Below are 20,631 nucleotides of genomic sequence, written 5' to 3'. Positions count from 1 at the left end.
GAGAGCAACAAAGCTCTCTCTCTCTTTCGGCTAAATGATTCACCCAGCTCCAGTTTATGGTTACACAAGGAAGGCGTTGCCCAATCCGAAAAAACATTTTTTTTTCCGGCCACAGGTGCAAAGGGAAAAGGAGAGAACTGAAGGGTATAAAAGACTTTTTTTCTTCCAATCAAAGAAGCTTAAAATCCATCCAACCATATCGTTTGTTCGAACAAGTCTTCTCGAGCCAATAAGGTCGTATCCTGAGTACCCCGCGAATATTTGGTAAGTCAAACCTACCCGTCTCTTTTATTCGGTCTGTTCCCTCTACATATTCTCGTTCTCTGCTACCTACCCCTCCTCTCTATCCACGCATTTATATATATTGCAATCACGTTTCGATAAGGAAGAGTCATGATGAAAGAAAAGACATTCATTTTTTTTCATGGTTGAATCATTAGTCAACAACCACAATGAATTACGACAGCAACACGAGCAATAATTCAGGCAGTCGTCTTGGTTCGCAGGAACCACCAGCCTCGTCAGTTCCAGGCACCATGGTGAGCCTTTTATTTTATTTTTCGTTCTGGTGCTAGTGGGGTGTGGTAGTTAACGATTGGAGTGTTTGTTTATTTTTCTGTTTTCTTTGTTTTCTAATCGGGATCAACTTTGTGTATAGACGGAAGAACAACGATCATCACTCGCGTACGATCCCAATCGCCATCTCAGTTACGCCGCGCAATCCATGGTAAGTTGGATATAAAAGTCTGTTTTTTTACGTGTCAAAATTTTCGTACTGATTAAAGATGAATGGGTGGTGTATGTTGTTTTCCTAATGTTCTTAGCCTGCAGCAGCCATGATCACAGCACAAGCTCAAGTTATGAACACCTCACTGTATCGTGGACCGAACGGAGAAGTGATTGTTGCGCCCACGGCAGCGGCGCCTCAACAGCCAGAAGAGGAACCTTTGTATGTCAACGCGAAGCAGTATCACCGCATTTTGAAGCGAAGAGCAGCACGGTTCAAGCTTGAAGAAATGAACCGAGTTGGCCGAGCCAGAAGACCTTATCTCCACGAAAGCCGACATCGGCATGCCATGCGACGCCCTAGAGGTCCTGGGGGTCGTTTTTTGAGTATGTCTCGAATAAGGGATCTGGGGTGGTGATGTTTGCCGTTGTGTGCTTTTTGTCATACTAATTTGCTTATCCTCTCATAATTAGCTACTGCTGAGATTGCCGAGTTGGAGAAGGCTGGAAAATTGCAGAATGGCGAATACGTGGACAAGGATAAGGATGATGATCCACAGCAACAACAACATCACCAGCAGCAGGATAGCAGTGCTGCCACCACAAATAATGGGTCATCGGATCAATCTTCTCAAGATCAGCAGAAGCAGCAAGTACAACAAGGCTATGTTAATCTTCAAGCATAGCCATTTACCCCCAAAGTCAAGGTTGCACACTCATTCACTCTCTTCTATACACTCATCTTGTTTTTTTTTCCATCACCTCCTCCCCTAGTAGTCTATATATCTTTGTCTCTTTTATCTGTCTCTTTCTTTCTTTCTATTACCCGTTCCTTAGCAAAAAGAAATCTTTCTCTATTTCTCCCTGTTTGTATAGCACACGACACATCTCATACTCTATTAGTTATATTTTCTTTACACGTAGCGTCTCTTCTTTTTATCCTTTTGAAGTAAAGCATTGTTTGATTCGGAACACAGAAATAGACGCCTTTTTTCTCCTGATCTTGGAAATTGGAACTATGAAGGGTACTTCACGTTGAAAAAACTTGAAAAGCTGGCACTAATGACAGATCGGTTGCAAGACAAAGAAAAGTTACAGAGTATACAACGGTTATAATAAACTAATCACTGTGATATTTACAGTAATACTATAAGCATCTTGTTGATAGGATCATGACAACATTAGATGAATCATATATGCTGTACGTACATTACGAGCTCTCTTTCCACTGCGTATCATACTAGAACCCATCTCTGAACGCAAGTGCACCAATGGCGACCGACGACCGTAATAAATTATACCACAAAACAAACGAGCCATATAATGTTTATACGACGCTTCAGAAATAGTGCAAAGCAAGGCAAAAGCAAAGCATCTTTTAGGAATAGGAAGAGATATTGGTCAATCATATAAAGATCATCAGAACTTGACAATGTCTACTTAATTGCGCGCGAACTTATACATCCAGAAAATCATCACGATTGGCCACCACGAAGGATCTCTTTTAAATATTCTTTATGATAACACAGACAAAAGCATCGGAACCACATCTCTTAGTAAGCATCAGTAGCACTGCTCAATCGACTTTACTTCATAATATCACGGAAAGTGTTATGTTAGATACTACAAGATGATTCAAAAGAAACTAGTATCCTGTCTGCTAGCTAAAAGTAGTCAAAAACTCATGTACTTGAGTAACCACAGCGATATAGTGGGTCGTATCCATGGTCAAGCAGTCGTAGTAGAAGCAGGACCCTAATCTACGGCTCCGTTTGGGCTACCTCCTCCAACATCGTCACTTTTCTTAAGGCCATCGCCAAACACATGACGAACGAACCAGAGTATTAGGTTTCCGAACACCAAAGTCCAATGAAGCAACCCATGAAAGCGTAACACTGCGATCTGACATAAAGCTGACAAGGTTACTAGTACCGTCATCGACGCCAACGTACTCATGCATAAATGGCATCGTTGATGGTGTTTCTGTTGTCATTGCTATCGAAAAGAACGCATTATACTAGCCTTTACGATCGTGTATACATAAATCAATGTATAGCAAAAAAAGTAGACGGGCCAAGCGAAGAAATTCTAGAAAGTATTGCTCTCCATCATTTTCTCTGTATTTATATACACTCATATGGCGTTTCTATCATATATAGCGGTCAGGTGAAGAAGATGTTTAATGCAGTAAATATTCCAGCTGTTTCTCTTATTGCTGCTTGCACTACACTAGTAAGACACTGTGTCGTATATGAATTTTAGTGTTGAATCGTGGCAAAAAACCAAGCAGGGAATAAGGAAGCCAAGGAGATATCATGACAGCATAATGCTGATCAATTAAAAATATACAAGTGTAGTATGATGAAAAGAAAACTTAGTCTCTAATGGTAGCTATGCCTACTAATATTGCCACTATGTCGTTGTACGTATGCGGTAATATATTCATGAGCATCCAAGCAGCAGAGACAAAAAGTTGAAATGATGTATGATACTACATATGATGCTTGACGACAATTACACAGTCGGCAAGGGCTCATTTAAATATGTCGATGAAAATCGCTGAGCTCATCAAGAAAACTTGTCTGACTATGATAACAATCGTATATTTGACATATGTGTTCATCCTGCTTGTTCGTTAAAGTTTCGAACACGACGGCTCTGACTACAACGAAGGTGACGACCAAGGATGATAAGAATAGAGAATTATATGTACTCATGTATGTAATTAAAAAAGAGTTATATGTTGCAGAGCGAAGAACGAAGAGCGGTCACTGAACGGATTTATTTTCAATGAGATCGATCCTACCGTTTTGTGTAATGCACTGTAACCTATACAACAACCATATGCTTCTTGCCTTCATCTTTTCTTTTCTGATATTCTCTAGTACTGGAGCGAGATATACATTTAGCTACATCAGCTTTTATTGATGTTATCAAATAGGTCTCCATTCTTATGAGCAGCCCGAACATAATGTCGTAGAGTTCTTTAGGAGACTGCTATTCTTATATGTATGATTCGTGGCAATCTTTATACATCTTTGCAGTATAAGCTCACTTACGTACTTATAAACCAATCATATGAGATCACTGGTGTGATGATTGGCAGTGGTGTTGTTGCTATTACAATTATCACTGGAGTCCGTGCAGTGTACATATACAAACTCAACATCCCTGATATTTTAGCTTCGTACGCATGCAACATGCTACACGCACCTATTATCTTCACAGGAGTCTACGTGAGATTTATATACGTAATAGACCATTCTTTTATTTAGTAGGAGGTTGCCTCCACTATTTTGCACACTGTACTGATGATATGTACAGCATATGTTAGGCAGTAGTTACACTTCACGCATTATTTTTCCTTCGTCATAGTAGCACTTTCATGCAGAAGCCGGCGAATAACAGGTTGCATACATATGCTTATAAGCAAAAGAAAAACGCACATTTATTTCACTATTATTTGCGTAAGAGGCTGATTGGACCTCAATATCATCATGTTGCAGTAGTCCCGACGCTTATATAATAGTTCGTTTCTGTAGATATATTGAGTATATGATACTGTAGCGCATATAACGTAATAATGCTTCTGCTGCAGCATGTTTATTTCGCGTGCATTGCTGAAAGCAGACGAAAACACAATAATTTTTCAAGTGAACATATGCTTCCATCGTGAGAAATTGCTTTAATAGGTCTTTATGATACAGTATGTAAAAAAAAGAAGGTTAAAGAACTTATATGGAGTATACTCTATGAAGAGCGCTACATACTCTTTTATCTAAAAACAGAAAAATGCCTACTTCTATGACACCAAAACTAGTAATATGATGTACATAGCTCATTATTTTATCGTAGAGCAGTAACGCTTATACCCAATTAGGAGCAAATACATATTACGGCTGATGAAGGACCATCATGTATTCTGTATAGACTGTCGATCATTGGTTCAACCAAACCTCATCTTCTCGCACACACAATATGATCTCAGCTACTCTTGCAAGGATCAATACCGCTATAACAGCTCCCCCGGATCGGCACTGCTGATGATTGGCCCGATGAGCGAATAAGCAGCATGATGGTAGTGTGCGCAGTATCTCAATTGACCTACAGAAAACCCTGAATTACGCACAAAGTTGAGACAGCAATCCTACTTTTTTTGTCATTCTGTGTTCTGTATACTACAATTCATATGAGGTTGTAGTTCGACCCCCTTACTTACTGCTGCTGAATCTATGTACTACTAACGCAAACTACATACTGCAAGCAGCAGCACCTAGCTATTTATATGGTATGTATGTATATCGCGATTTCTTAAAATGATTACCATCTATTTAGCGTGTGGTATATGTATGGTCAAGATTAAAACATAAGCGATAGTGGTGATGATGTTACTGGTGGAAGGGCGTTAAGTTGGGGGGCGGCGGGTGGTTGTAATAATAGGTGCAAGGGCCATGTATTATCGGAGGAATACAAAGAAAAGTAATGTCACGAGAAAGAAAGAGCAAAAAAAAAAGGGTTTTTGCATTCTGTCATGATTATGTGCACATCATGTGCCCGCCCGCCCGAATCTAAACATAAGATGCAAAGGTGGGGGGGGGTAAGCATTCAATGGTGATAACGATAATGAAGATTAAAAATTCGTCACAAGACCAATCATCATCCACATACATTATCATCATGTATGTCATTGACCAAGCAAGGGAACAAAGAAGAAGAAAACAAAGGACCCTTACATCATCCACGCTTTGGTATATGCAAGGGTGGGCTACTAGTTGGCCATATTTTGTGTTCTTGTGCGTGGATAAGCAAGGGCCACCATCATCAGTTGACCTATGTAATAAACTTGCATATGCACATCATTGATAATGAAACACATCTTGATGGGGTGGAATTATGGACAGAACCAATCAGAGTCCAATTGTCTGGGGGTCCCATGGTCATCAGAAGAAAGAAATGGATGAGCCCTTCATGTCACTCTTTCTTTATCTATGAACCACCCCCTTCTTTACTAGAGCCCATATCATAGAGTATTCTATGGGTGTAATAGATCACCACTAAGCAGAAGTAGTACGTCCTCACACTTTCTTTTTTTTTCATGGTCATGTTTTCATTATATCACCCAAAACAAGGCTCTGAAGGAAGACACCCTGCATTGTATACTTTACAGAACGGCTATTCAACCTTTCACGGAAGCCAGAAATAGCAGTAGCAGCAGATTAGCAATTAGCAAGGAAATAGATCCTTCTCGGATGCATGGTATGATAGCAGCGACAACAGCAGGCTGTGCCCGTGCCAATAAGTTACAAATGGAGTATTACAGCCTTACAAAAGGTGGATAGTTTCTTCAAGCATGGTGTGGAGATTACTTGTCAGATAACTACAAACATATGTTCAAACACCAACGGAAATATTGTTTGCTCTGGATCAGGGACAATCATTGTATTCATGATGGAAAGGACAATGAATATAGTGTTATGCCACTTTTACAATGAGCGCAAGTGTAAGCATGTTACAGTTTAGCATTTAACAATGGGGAAACATGAGGCCTCAGACATGCAGTATGTTACCACAGGTCCTGTTATCACCCATCCATCAACCAAAAGACCAAAGAGAATAGTTCTCTAATAAGCGATGATGCACGAATTTAAACATGAAACGCGAGCAACTACTTGTTGAGGAGAGACGTGTGCTGTCCCATACAGATTTATACAATCTTCTTCTGTATGTCATGGATCACTGAATGATGCGTCTTTGTACATCTATTCTTATGGTTTCTGCAGATGCAGCGGTATGGAACTTCCGTTATTCATTGTTGTCCATATGTGTATCACATTTCACTATTTCTCCGAGGATCTACCTACTACCGATATCAGCTCATCAGTAATGCTACCCGCTATTAATCCCACTTTTGAAAGTAATGACTTTATAGTATGCAATGAGAATATATTTCTGCTAGAAAGACACCGGCACCATCACCATTATGTTCCTATATACCTTCTTATATGAACGTACACGGTGATGATGATGACACATAGCATCGTATTTTGTTTGTGCTGGATTGCCGTCATTACGTGCTACATATGATGCCATGTCATGGGTAGATTATCAATTTGATGCAGCATTTTAGTAAACAAATGTTCTAGAGAATTCTTCCTCTATAGAATGCTTCTTTTTTCATCGACTAGAACATGTAAAAGTGCTACGCTACTATTTACTACGCTAGTGATATGATACGGCGTGACGACATGAAAGGACATGATAGCATCCTATGTACTCTATATGGACATGTCGTAAAAGTAAATTCAAAATAGGATGGGTCGGTAATACAGGGAGTACCCCCCCCGTTTGCAGCAGCATAGTAGCAATATATAACAAACAACAACAAGTAGACACAAAGGATTATCTTTTATTTTCGGTTCGCCCATTCCGACGGACACTTTTAGTCTTTTTCCTACCCCCCTTCTCAACATCTCCCCCTTCCTTTTTTCAACAAAGTTTGTGTAGATCGTAAACGATAACGCATGTTTGACAGGTTGGCACTTTTTACTCGTGGCTCATAGATACGCACACAAACAAACAAAAAAAAAAAATACGCCAACAGACTGTTGTATCACATACCACATCATAGTTATCGTGACACATGCAAAATAAAGAAGCAGACCTATCGGAATCGATAAACTACTAATATTTATCTCGAGATTGGATACAGTACGACATTTAGGTCTAATGCATGTTTGCAGTATATTACGATGTACATAATAGCAGCAGCAGCAGCAGCAGTGAATACGGATTGACTTGTTTAGCAAGTACGCATGTATGTACTCCTATATGTCAGCAGTTTTATTTTTATGTTTTTTTTTTCGGAAGAGCACGGAGAAGTTATACTTGTGTGGATCTGTAACTCTGCTGTATAGGTCCATTGTGATTGTGTGTGTGTGTGTATCTTTAGGGGGGGGTTGAGGTATAGCATGCAAACACGGAGATTTAGAGAACCATATGCTTTTTTTATATCTATACTACCACTACTGCCAACTAAACTTTCTTTTTTCCGGGATCCGGTCTCATTTCAAAAGATGCCGAATATATTACACCGCAACGTGCTCTGGTACCCTTAGCATAGCAAACGAACGTTCTTTCTTTTTATTTTCTGTTCTACGCCACGGCTTAATCAGCAACAGCACGAGAAATCAACCCGTGTGCGTGTCGTCGTGAAGTTTACAAACTCTAAGAGAGAGAGAGAGAGAACGAACGATCTGCACATTGCGTCTGGACGTCAAAATAGCAAGGTTGACAGCGCTCCTTTAAGGTATAACCTTTTATTTTTTCTTTGTGTTCGGGAGCAAACGATTGCTATTTGGGTGTTCATTGGGGGAACGCAAAAAAAACCCCAAAGCAGGAGATCCTGAAAGGGAGAAAAGGGAGCTGCTAGGTATTGTCTTGGTATGCTAAAGGGATCCATTGCTATAGAGTGTCTAATAGTAATATGGAAGAAGACAGCAGCCATCATGTCACTGGTACCAACAAAAAGATATCCATGACCGGCGGCACAGAGTCTGTGCTGTGGCATATGATGAATGATATGCATCGTGCCATGAGCATTTCATCCACAGCGAAAAATGGTACCGTGTTAGTTGGTAGAATCCAAGGGTATCATAGTAATAATAATAATAATAATAATGCAACCACACATACACGCACGTATTATACTATCCACACTCGGTTTTTCCTACACAATAGCAGTATGTGCTAATGAAGCAAAGAAACGATCATCATCCCTGTATAGAAGAAAACAATGCAGCAGAAGCAGCAGCAGCAGTAGACGAAGACATAGAGCTATCCTCTGCACTCAGGGATGTGGATCAAGCACAGCTACGCAGACGAAAAACCTTGGAATCGCGAATACGCATTGCAGTTGGGATCACATCGATTCTCCTTGTATTATTTGGTATGTGTTATACTGTGGAACGATTAGAGTTGATTGGATGGGACATGGAAGCAAGACTTTTGGATGTAAATGCTAAAACGCGTGTCTATAATGTGTGTGGAAATGACTCCTATATTATTGCATATCCCGTAGTGACAATTTTTGTAAGTGAAATGAAGAAGCGGCATCCCTAATGCCTTAACAACCGACCCGTCCATTCGATGCAGTCAGTCAGTACTTGGGTTGCTAGGTGATATTAAGAACGGACGATGCGACCAAAAAAGAAATCCATGCGATTCCTATTGCCCTCCTCCTCCCCCCCACCCACCCACCCCAAACACACGCACAACCCCCTCCCTCACTTTCACTTTTGTTCAATCCTTGTATTCGTCTTTCCCCACCCAACACCCCCCCCACCCACACACACACACATACACACACACACGAACACGAAAGCTAACTAACCCCATTCCCCCCAAACCACCCTTTGCCCTGGTCGACCATGATAGTTGTTTGATCCCTGCATCTGCATGATTATCCTCCCACAACAACAGCAGCAGCAGCAGCAAGCAGGAAGCACACACAAAATAGAATTGTATTCATTATATGCAGTATTGGTAGTATTTGCTTTATTTGCATGACATGAGGGTGAGAAAAGAAAGATATCTAAGTACATACATGCGGGTGGGGGTCGGGGGGGCACTATTTTTTTAGGGAAAGGTGGAGAAAATGATATGGAACAAGAAAATGAAGTATGCAGTAATCACCACGCGGGTTAGAGACGAAGACAGTAACGCCAGTCACCTTCGTTGTTGTTGTTGTTGTTGTTGGGCAGTCGATCGTCGTGTCGTTGCGGTGGATGATGGTTGATGTCTTGATTGTTGTTGTCGGGAGGAGGTAGTGGCAGTACGGGGAACTGCAGTAGGGCGTTTGTTGTTGATGGAATCCATGCGGCTAACGGGTCGAGAAACCGGGGTGACTTGGGATGAAGGGCGATGCGAGGAAGGGACAATCGTACGGCGAGCGGTGGTGGTGGTGGTGGTAGGTTTTTTAGTGACAGTAGAAGTAGTAGTAGTAGTAGTAGTATTACGAGAAGCAGATGATGCAGAGGATGCTTTTGTGGGTTTGAATGAAGATGATGAAGATGTAGTTGATGAAGATGCTGTTGTGGATGATGCTGATGATGATTTATTATTATTATTATTATTATTGTTGTTGATTGCTGTTGCAACTGCTGCCGTCGAGGCTGCTGCTGCTGCTGCTGCTACCTTGTTCTTTTTGATGTTATGCTGCTGTTGTTGTTGTTGGGTGGATGATAATGCTTGTGGTTGTTTTTGACGTTTGAGGATTGAAATTTCATAAAGAGCTTCATCGAGTTTGCGGCGCATCGTCTTTTTCGCGTCTGCATCCTCCTTGAGCTGCTGCTGCTGCGTCAGCTGCATGTCCTGCACTTGTTCCAGCACCTGGGACATGGAACGCTCGAGATCGATCCGAGCCTTGGCTTCCTTTTTCAATCTAGATTCTGCCTGAGCCATCTTGCGCTCATAGCTGTCGCGCATAGCAATCTCGCCATCAATGCGATCGGAAAGCACCTTTTGCTGTTGGTCAATCAAGATGGTCATGTCTTCCATGGCCTTTTCAAACGCCATCCGCATCGCTTGTTCTTCTCGGATACGTTGTTCTAACTCGCCCATACGCCGGTTCATGCGTCCCATTTGACGGTGATGCATATTGCTGCAGAGACGGGCAAGGTCAATGACGATGCGTTGCGCCGGGTTTAATCCGCCCTGCGATGGTTGTTGAAGGTTTTTTCGTGTTCGATAGCCACGCCAAGCTGCTTGAATGCGCGTCGCCGCGGCGTTCCGGAGCGTATCCCGATCCACCATATGCTCCTGTTCTGGGTCGGATAGGGGCAGGAATACCGAGACGCTTTCGATGGGAGGCTCGTCGTCGTAGTCTTCTTCGTACCCTTCGTCGCTGATATGGTAGCTGCTGGCGCTGCTATAGCAATGACGATCGTTGGTCTTGTTGTTGCTGGAAATAAGCGGTTGCTGTCTAATTTTGTTTTTGGTGTAGCTGCTGTAGTTATTGTTGAGTTTGATCAAGACAATCTTTGAATTGTTGTTGCACTGAATGTCATCGCTGTCGGTGTCGCTAAGATCGTCCATTACAGGTTCGGATTCATTACGGAATACTGGCAAGTCAAGTTCGTCTTCAGAATCAAGCCGTGACAGAACTTGTTGACGGTCCAAGCCTTGGTATGGCGATATCCCTGATGTATAATTATAAGAAAAGAGAGTGTGTAAAGAAAAAAGGGTTAGTTTCTGAAAAAGCAGACAAGAGGGACAAGTAAGGAGGTGTCTATTGTTCAAAGAGGCCACGTTACCTCTTGTTTGCGTAACCCGATTTTTGGGGAATCCAAGATCGTCTCTTCCATTCTTGTTGCATGACGCCTGCTGCTTTAAGAAGGATGACGGGCCTACGACTGGATCGGTGGATTGGTGAGGGTTCAGAGTGACCGTGGCGGTAGAGTCACACGATAATTCGCGGGTCCTTTGCCGTTGTCGTCGTAGTCGAGGAGAGCAGCTGGCTCGTGCAGGTAGCTGGAGGGGCGACAGACGACTGTCGTCGACCAAGAGGTCTTGTTGTTGTTGTTGCTGCTGCTGATGCACATTGTCATCGTCGTCGTAGTCTTCGTAGTCGTCAATCATGTAGCTGCTGCTGGAAGAGGGCAGACTGCCACGGGCAGGGTGGTGGTGATGATAGTGGTAATAGTCGGATTCGGATGTGGAGAAGGAGGATTCGTCAAAGAAGGAATCAAATTCTTCGTCGTCGAGATACGAGAGTTCCCGGAGCAGTGAGCGTGGGGGGAATTCGTACTTTTTCTGTTCGGGGTCGAGCGTCTGTTTTACTACGACTGGTTCATCGTCGTCGCTGCTATAGTGCTGCGACTGCATGTGGTAAATGTGTGAGTGTGTGTGATGTCGACAGAAAGAGAGAGAGAGAGAGAGAAGAAGAGGGGAAGAGAAAGTGAAAGTAAAAGAGAAAGAGAAAGAAAGAAAGAGAGAGAGAGGAGGATGCAGGTGTCAAACGACCAAGATCAATTGCAAATTAGCGCGCGGTTTTTGGGAAGCATTGCATAGTAGGGTGTGCGGGTGTCAATCCAGTCAACATAGAATAAAAGAGAATAATCATCAGTATTCCAGTCGCTCTTCTTCTTCTTCCTCTTCTTCTTCTTCTTGTTGCTGCTGCCTTTGTGCTACCCTTCAACCCCATCGCATCGCATCGCATCACATCCATCCATCCATCACATCCATCACATCCACATAGCATGATGGACCACCTCCCCTGCCCCTTCTTCATCCTTCTGGATATATCATACTCCCCCAGCAGCATCATCACCGGCATCATCATCATCATCACCCCCAACCCCCCCCCTCTCTCCCACATTATCCATCAACACGCACACACGCAGCAACATAGATAGAACGCCCCCTTTGTCCCCCCCATGTTGGGGTATAGCAGAAGAAAAGCAGTGCTTACCTCACAAGTATCCATCATCAGCTTGGTATCTCCAGCCGCCAGCGACGAAGAATGGCAGAGCATGATGGGTTCTGCATTAAAACGGCTGTAGTCGTTGGCCATCATTTTTGTAACTTTTATATAATTTTTGGGGTTTTGTAAGGGGGTTGAGAAGAATGCTGCTGCCTGTTGCCGTGCCCGTCGATGGTGATGTAATAAGGTTGACAGGAGCGGGTACGTCGAGGTTGTTTCTGTGCTGCTCGGTGGGTGTGCGAAAGACGACGAAGCGATGGAGAGCGAGGGCAACAAAGGTGGCAAGCAGAATAGAAAAAGCGATTATACTGTAAAAGGTAAAGAAAAAGAAAAAAAAAACGAATGGACGGGGAAAACGAAGACGAACGAGAGAAAGAGAGAAGAGAAACTGTGTGTCAGCAATGAGGTGGACTCTCTATATATAGAGAGAGAGCCTGTCAATCTCTGGCCAGTCCAAATAAGGGCCAAATATACACACAGCACAAAGAACGTGTTACTAGTGATAGTAGTGATAGTAGTGATAGTAGCAGCAGCAGTAGTAGAAGCAGCAGTAAGTGTGCTAGGTAGTAAACTGCCAGAAGAAAGGAGTACAGCACACAGCGACTCACAATCAGAAAAAATTAAAGACCGAGAACCTGCTGCTGCTGCTGCTGCTGCAGTGGTGATACTTTTTTGAGATATTTTTTATATATAGAAATAATGGTCATTAATCTGGTTACACCCGCAGCCGATCGTCATCCTCATCCCTGCTCTTGTGCTCTCCACCACCACCTCCACGACGGACGGGCCGCTTCCTAAATCCGTCGTAAGCATGGCACGGAAAGGAAAGTCGATCACTGATCGTGCGTCTCTTTCGCCTTCATCATCCTTCTTCCCCAACCCTTCAGTCTGTGGTCTTACCCGAGTGCCTTGTCGCTCAGCATCGTCACTGGACTACTACCATCAGTGTTCTTCTTGTTGTTGTTGTTGTTGCTGCTTGGAGTGCAGTGGTGGTCCGTCGTGACGCTGTGGGGAGTGTGTCATGAATGCATGTACAAAGATTTGTTTGTTAATGTGATGGATCAAGTCATATAGACAATAGACACACACACACACACACTATATGTACACTCCTTCCCTCCCTCCCCCCCCCCAAACCTCTCCTGTCTCTTTCCCACTCCTTCCTCACCGCATCAGGTCCGATTGCTAATGAAGTACAGTTGTTGTTATTGTCGGGTCAGTATTTCTTTTTTAATCCTCAGAAAGTTTATCCTTCAGATCCCATCTCCGGCTATTCTTTACCAAGAACGCTCATTACATCACACTTGCTTTTTTTTTTTTTTTTTTTGGCATGTGTAAGCATTATTCCTTACCGTCACAGCATGATACGTCTCCAGAGCTTGAACCAACACACCATTCGCGTCGATCAGTGATGCTGTAGTACACAGAAAATGCAACGCACATCAACACACGTACGTACGTACGTACATACATTATCAGCAACAGCCCAGTGGCATGCGTTGCAGTTTAGATAATAGAGTGAACATCTATGAGTGATGATGGCCTTAAAGCAGCCGCATGATGGTGACACGATCCACATACATATTTGTACAGGCGTGTGCGATTCCTCAATAGAACGCATGATGGTCGCATGCAGATCTTTGCACTTTCGATAGATCTCCTGAGAGACAAAAAGAAAAAAAGAGTTTTTAAACAACAACAACAACAACAACATCGACCTAGTCCATAGCAGTAGCAAGCAAGGAAAAAGGATAAGCATCAATGGCTGTACCTGGATTAGCTCATCATCCTGTCGTGATTTACCATTGGTTAGTAATAACTGGGAGAGACACTCGGCAGTTGTTTTGGCTTCTTCGATGATCGGCTGCTGTACCTACAATTTGCATGATTCGCACGACCCAATTTTTTTAGATATTGCGATGCTAATTATTATTATTATGCTCGCATATTGCTGCTGCTGTTGACACTCTCACAACCGGCTTTTTGTCTTTTTTGTACACACCTCTTCTCTTATCACTCACACTCACACTCACACCCCCCAACCCAACCCTCTCTCCCTTAGCCGGCGAGGGGACCAACATTGAACCTTGCCATACCCTATTTGACCATCACTTTCTCCCTCCGACTCTTATTCTATTCCTCCTCTCTCTTACCTTTCCCCACCAACCAACCAACCAACCAACCAACCAACCTCCCCCCCACCTCTCCACCCCGTGGCCCAGAAAGAAAGAGAAAGCGTGATATGTGCCTATCTGGCCCCCTTCTCCCCCCACCCTCCCTCATGATGACACATCCTATTATAGCATAGACACACCATAAAAGTAAAATACACGCACCTCCATCCGATCTTCTTGCTGCTCCTTGTAGAAATCCACACTTCTTCTTCTTCCTTCAATGTTGTTCTTTTCCTCCTTTTGACGCACTCCCTTTGTTGTTCGCCATCGGAACACTAATCGACGCTGCTGCTGTTCTCGATGCTTTCCGTCATGAGCACGAGCAGCAGCAGCAGCAGCCGCCACAGCAGCACTATTATTGGCGACAACACCTTTAGGAGGCGCAGCTCTACCAGGACTGCCACTACACGACGACGACGATGTTGCTGTGGCGCAAAATTGAATCAAGTTTTGCATGGCTGGATTGTTTTGATACTGAGTTATCCACAGCTGGATACATTCTGTCATTTTCTGTCGTACTTTGATATGTGTGCTCTAACATATATTAATTGGGGAATATCACAACCGCGTGCGTTGAGCAAACACTCTGGGCTGCTGTGCTGTGCGACACGAGCACACACGATTCATACTTACTGGATCGTTCCACAAGGTATTCAGATCTCTGAGTAAGCCCTTGTCTTGCAATTGAGCTACCAAAACAAAAAAATTGGAATAGCATGATGTTTGTCAAACATGAGTGTACGAATACTACTTGGTTGCCAAAAAGTGCAACTCTATTACCATACCATCGAATTCGACACAATTTTCTGAAATCGCGCGTAATAGCTTGTATATTGCAAAATAGAAAAGAAACTTGGAATGAGTCTTTTCGTGATCGTAAGGTAGTACGAGAAAAAAGGGAAATGGAGTTTTCATTGTTGAATGTTGTGCTACGAGAAAGACACACACAGAGAGTGCTAACACATGTGCTTGCGGTTCTTTGGTAACCGCCAGCCTTTGCTGGAGCACTTTTCGCGCGGTTTTCGGCCCACTTGGCATACGAATCACTGCGTTGCATACGTGAATGAACAACCGCCAGTCCTCTTGTTCTGATTTTGCATCTGTAGCTTGTTCTAGATCATGGCACACACACACACACACATAAAAGTGATAATGTATGTAAATAAGCCCTTATTTACAGTAGTTTATTTTCTTTTTCCCCCCTCCCCCCCACTCCATAAACTCCACTGTATAGTAGTTCTCCGCTCGCATGAAAAAGCGTCATTATCGACTTCTTTTTCACCCACAGCCCAGACACAGACAGCATTTACCAAACCGCAACAAACCCCCTCTCTCTCCCCCAACACACACACAACAAGACCGCATCCCGAAAAATGGAACGCTGACAAAGAGCCGGACGACTTCATTGTCTTTCTATGTACACACATACCAATAGATCGAACAAGCTCTCCAGTCTCCTTGTTTTCTGTTGACGTCGACAAGAGTCGTGAAAGTCTACTACTGGCAAAATGAGTTTGAAAGAATGAGTCTGCTGACATGTTTGAATGTCGCTCTCTCCAATCCAAGATTCTCCACCACCCACCCCCCTAGAATTGAGTTTATACTTCATGGGTGAAATGGGCTGGATCTTTGGGGTAATCGTGTGGAGAGCACAAAATAATGAAAAAAAAAGAAGGTTTTGTTGTGTTGCCATGGAAATCCTTGGCAACACACAGCAGCCTCGCATATCACATTGAATCCGCCTGTCCCCGAGACACACACACACACACACAGAAAAAAAAATACAGTCTAGGTCACGCGTTCTATCAATTTTTTATTTCTCCGTTGTCGGCGGGGGGTGGTTGCATGATGAAATGATGCACGGTTTTGTTTGTTCACTTTCCTTAAAAGCAATCTGCCATTCGAAAACGATAGGTCGAGCGCTATGGCTGCTTACTTGCTGCCCAGCAGCGCCCCCCTTATCTCTATAAAGACATCCTCTTTTTTCCCTTATTTCATTTCAGCCATTTGACTCAGCTAGTATTGAAAGGAACTGGGCGGTCTCTAATATCTACACGAGGAGAATGGTCTTGTCCTTCTTTCCGCTCGTCCATGAATAGCGTCATCATCGGCATGTTCCGACTTGTGTTGGATACGTTGTCGAATTAGGGGCGATGATGACGATAGGCTTATACATTCAAGTTGAATGGTATGACGCTTGTGTGCACGTTGATCATGGAAGAGGACAACATAACATTGCTGAAATTAAAAATTCATTATTAATTTTATTTCATGATATAACTACTACATGTATGCTGTACGTCAGTGATGAATGGTTCAGGAACAAGGTACATACACAAGAACAACTTGTTGGTTTCCCGCGCGCAACTTGGCTGCCTTTTTCGGCCCACGCTCACCACATATAGGTAGCTACCTTGTATGTATACCACTTTGTTGTTGAAACAATGAACTCTAAGCCAAGTATACCCTTTTTTCTTCATCCCTTGTCTTCGATCACCTACTTGAAGGGAGAATAGTAGTCGAAAAGCTGTAGGTTCATATACAACGCGCGCAGAAATAAAGGATCGTCCTTACATATTGCTATGTAATAGGTTCAACCACTTTCAAGTTATCATTACTGCTACGTAATCACTCCTTTCCAATATATGATCTCTTTTCTTGGGTTGTTTGAGCTTGTTTGTGGAAAATGTGGTATGCACATGACGTCAGGGCTCTTGCTACATTTACCAAGTTTAACAGGGTTCTCCGAATGGGATAAAATGCACCAATTTGCCCGCTACTTTAAAGTTTTCTGGATACTTGTATTTACGTATGGCGTGGAAAAGATGAAGATAGTGTCGTCATAGCGTGATACTGTATAACATGGCAGCAGTTTTTGACCAAACAGCAGCCCGACCTCTTGTTGTTCAAAGCAATGCTAAAGACGCTTTTCACATTACTGTTTTTAGCTACGTAAAAAAGCAACATATAGCTGTGGGAATCATTGAGCTTCATATTTTATGAATCGGATACCAGACAGGCTTCATAAAGTTGAATTTAATGAGGAGTGAAATACGTGAGGTGGAAACCCTCTTTTTTAAAGAGTTGATCTAACAACCACGAGCAAAAAAAAATTCTTGTGGTTCTGCGTCTCCCATTGCCTCATCTGACTCATTATGTGATGAATGGCAGTTGTCTGTTTAATCTACTGTATTCGTCACAGTGATGCAAAAAAAGAAAATTGGAGTAATTGATACAAGAGTAATAATTCAATGCTGAACAACTCATTGATTGACTCAAATATCCACCAATCTACAACATATCATCGTCATAAGCTTCTCTTTTAACGTGCACGTTCTGTCTCATTTCTACAGGTTTGAAAATAAAATAAAAGAACATGTAAATTACATAAGGTACTTTATATATAGTTTAAATATACAGCATAAAACAATGTCACCAGCAACTGATGATATTACTCAACTTTGATGCAACTGCATGTTGAGCGGGTATTAGATAGTGTGGTGATGTGTGGATAAGGTTGACGTAAAGAAACAGCATAAACTGTTTTTTTCTGCCACTATTGCTGTTGCAATAACGGTACTGTTGCCTCGTCTCTTTGTGCGTAATCGTTATTCTCGAGCAATTCGTCGTTTGAAGCATTGCTAGTAGTAGCGAAGCTATGATATGAGTGCTTGTCTTCGCCATTGCCGTCGTCGCCAAACTCGTTCATTTCGACCAAAACATGATTTTGTGCTTCATTAGTAGTAGTAGTAGCAGTAGATGACGACGATGATGAAGCCGTTATAAATTTCTTTATCTTTGTTGTTATTGATGATAATTTCGGTATTATAGCCGTCGTCGTCGTCCGTGTCATCGGAAGAAGTGATTCGTATAGTGTTGATGATCTGAATACATTGAATCTCCGCCATTGGGTGCTTGTTGTACTACTATTACTGCCATCGAATCGTTTTTGGTAATAGTTGCGCAGCTTTCGTGACGTTCGAGCCCAAAAATGCCATCCCATGTACAGACAGACCGAAGGATTGCAATAACACATGTAAAGTGGCTCATGATATTCAGGAACGTATTCGTCCCTTGGATAGACCCGGAATTCGTCTGGTGTGAGTCGATAAAAAAGCTCTGCACATCCAATTGCGTACCATAACTCCACTTTTCGTCGTCATGCATGTAATGAAGATAATGATATAATCGAGTAGTAACAACTTGATTAGATTGGAAGCAAGTATAGACACTAGAAAGAGGGAGGGTTGGAATACAAGAGCTTACCGAGAAGACCACATATACAAGGTACAAAAAGATAATACCAGACAACAGCGATGATAATCCACATAACGATAATCCAAAGCCATACAAAAAAGCCTGCCACATCCATTATTATAGAAATTGGTAAGAGTGAGGATGAAGGAATGGGTTGGTTGAGATACTCAAAGGAATGGAGGTACGTATACAGAAAAGAAAAGAAAAAGGAAATCAGCGACTGAAAAGAAAAAGCAAGAAAAAGCATCAATAATAAATCCGAGTCTTGGTGTAATGTTACACAATGTAGAACGTTGTTCCATACAGAGCATAATTCTGACTCTATGTACTGTCGTTTTGTTGCTCTCCTTGTCACTACTCAAAGTCTTTTATATAAATAAACGGATCAAGCAGGCATATATGATCAGTTATGACATACTGTATGCTTATAGTGGAGTCTACTATTACACGACAGATCACACGTAATCTAGGGGTATGTCTAGTTTTTCTCATGTTGGCTTTACGTACGTTCCAACATCCAAGGTACAACTCTCGTCGCCGTCGATATGACAGGTTTTAGACGACACTACTGTCTTCATCAAAGCTATTAATGTACAATTGTATAACGATAATGGTACTGTAATAGATGGTTACAAAAAGTGATAGTATAAAGGATACATACAGGTGGTGAACGAAGACGCGCGCGTGGGAAAGAGAGAGTCAAAAGGAGTCCTAAAAGTACGCGCATCACGCATATCTCATACGAGAATTAAAGTCGATGATGCTAGAGTTATATCACTGTTCTTTGCTTGGCTGATTTTGCTTTTTCCTTGATGACACTAATGAATGTTAGTTGTCTGTGTTGATAAATATATCGATCTGATGGCGATTCTAAGCCATGCTTTTCATTTCTTGGTGCAGTTGTCTACGTAAACTGTAACTACTACTCGAACCTGCGAGCTCGCAGAAAGCATGTGATTCAATGTTAATTAAAATGTCTACACATGTACTTTTTATGACAAAGCTGCCCATCAATCTATCAACCATGACCCGGTAAGTAGCAATAATAATGATGGCTAGGTAGTGTGCTATCCACCAGTTTATTGTAAGTAGTCTTCTTTTTATCAAAATAGCAATACTGTAGATCTTACAATATGGAATGTGTGACAAGTGAGTATGATCAATGTACGGCTTTTGGACTCTCCTACTAATTTGATTGTGATGCTACATCTCTAACTAGTTATTTAGTTTGAAATCCCGGACATATTATCTGTATATCCAACAAAAAGAAGAGAGAACTGGACAGTGATAATGATCTGTCAAGAAAGACTACATTACGCTATACGTAGTTTGAGTCAAGATAATTAGCAGCTGCTAACTACCATTGCTGCTATATAGCAACGAGATATGATCTTATGTAGCAAGCTGTCTAAGGTGAACACCAACCAGCAAGTCAATTATACGGTATTTCATTTATCCACTATAAGTTCACCATACGTAGGGTGCTCCTTCCAGTATTAAATACCATAAAGACTTGCTGCTTACGAACATTTACTACATTTAAGGAACACGTCGCAGCATCAAAAAATAAAGAAGTTTGACCGCAGCTATCACTGACGAGGCCACACAAGCATTACAGCTTCGCAGTTTAAAAACCGGAGTAAAGGTCATGGGCATTTTTGATTGAAGCGTAAAAAAAAAAAGCTTTAAAAACTTCAAACACACTGTGTGAGGTTCCCATTTTTTTTTTTTTACTTTCACTAGTAAAAAGCACCAACACATAACACATACAACCAACTTGCCATGGCTGAACCGCTCGAGCAACCCGGCGAGCTGGCTTGGCCGGAATTCATTAAAACCAGAGTCGTCACTAGCATTACACGATCGAGCGTTACCGACCGCCTGGATTTCTTGAATCATGCCTTATTGATCCGATTACGCCGAAAGGGTATATATTTATATACTAAAAAGACAGCAGAATGCTGCAACGCGTATATAGGGTTAAATAGTATGCTC

At 42.3% G+C, this 20,631-nt stretch overlaps 5 protein-coding genes across 5 annotated transcripts; 2 read left to right on the top strand and 3 right to left on the bottom strand.

The window, feature by feature from the left end:
* The first annotated feature begins 516 nt into the window (after positions 1-516).
* On the top strand, positions 517-1,291 carry BDB00DRAFT_827292 (CCAAT-binding transcription factor (CBF-B/NF-YA) subunit B-domain-containing protein). Its single transcript, XM_053123786.1, has 2 exons — positions 517-727; positions 825-1,291. Exons 1-2 carry the CDS (start codon positions 725-727, stop codon positions 1,143-1,145), a joined length of 324 nt encoding a protein of 107 aa, XP_052978858.1. The 5' UTR covers positions 517-724; the 3' UTR covers positions 1,146-1,291.
* A 6,556-nt stretch (positions 1,292-7,847) lies between these two features.
* On the top strand, positions 7,848-9,184 carry BDB00DRAFT_909586 (uncharacterized protein; the record flags this gene model as incomplete). The annotated part of the gene is made up of 5 exons (XM_053128638.1): positions 7,848-8,032; positions 8,194-8,381; positions 8,510-8,671; positions 8,804-8,814; positions 9,107-9,184. Coding segments are annotated over 5 exons (624 nt in total), but the record flags the coding sequence as incomplete, so codon positions are not given.
* Positions 9,185-9,450: 266 nt separating this feature from the next.
* Positions 9,451-12,298, bottom strand: BDB00DRAFT_873170 (uncharacterized protein; the record flags this gene model as incomplete). The annotated part of the gene is made up of 3 exons (XM_053127058.1): positions 9,451-10,922; positions 11,037-11,601; positions 12,194-12,298. The coding sequence occupies 3 exons, from the start codon at positions 12,296-12,298 to the stop codon at positions 9,451-9,453; spliced, it is 2,142 nt and encodes a 713-aa protein (XP_052978856.1).
* Positions 12,299-12,838: 540 nt separating this feature from the next.
* On the bottom strand, positions 12,839-16,097 carry BDB00DRAFT_827273 (uncharacterized protein). The gene is made up of 10 exons (XM_053123785.1): positions 15,984-16,097; positions 15,809-15,876; positions 15,165-15,491; positions 15,013-15,068; positions 14,542-14,913; positions 13,977-14,078; positions 13,787-13,865; positions 13,558-13,619; positions 13,374-13,390; positions 12,839-13,210 (listed from the first exon to the last, which is right to left on the bottom strand). Exons 1-10 carry the CDS (start codon positions 16,070-16,072, stop codon positions 13,102-13,104), a joined length of 1,281 nt encoding a protein of 426 aa, XP_052978855.1. The 5' UTR covers positions 16,073-16,097; the 3' UTR covers positions 12,839-13,101.
* Positions 16,098-17,658: 1,561 nt separating this feature from the next.
* BDB00DRAFT_423882 (uncharacterized protein) lies at positions 17,659-18,848 on the bottom strand. The gene is made up of 2 exons (XM_053117334.1): positions 18,646-18,848; positions 17,659-18,528 (listed from the first exon to the last, which is right to left on the bottom strand). The coding sequence occupies exons 1-2, from the start codon at positions 18,749-18,751 to the stop codon at positions 17,936-17,938; spliced, it is 699 nt and encodes a 232-aa protein (XP_052978854.1). The 5' UTR covers positions 18,752-18,848; the 3' UTR covers positions 17,659-17,935.
* Between the last annotated feature and the right edge of the window lie 1,783 nt (positions 18,849-20,631).

The sequence above is a fragment of the Zychaea mexicana genome, assembly GCF_025766255.1.
Source record: "Zychaea mexicana strain RSA 1403 chromosome Unknown BDB00scaffold_45, whole genome shotgun sequence".
Taxonomy (NCBI): Eukaryota; Fungi; Mucoromycota; class Mucoromycetes; order Mucorales; family Lichtheimiaceae; genus Zychaea; species Zychaea mexicana.
This window is presented reverse-complemented; position numbering and strand designations above follow the sequence as displayed.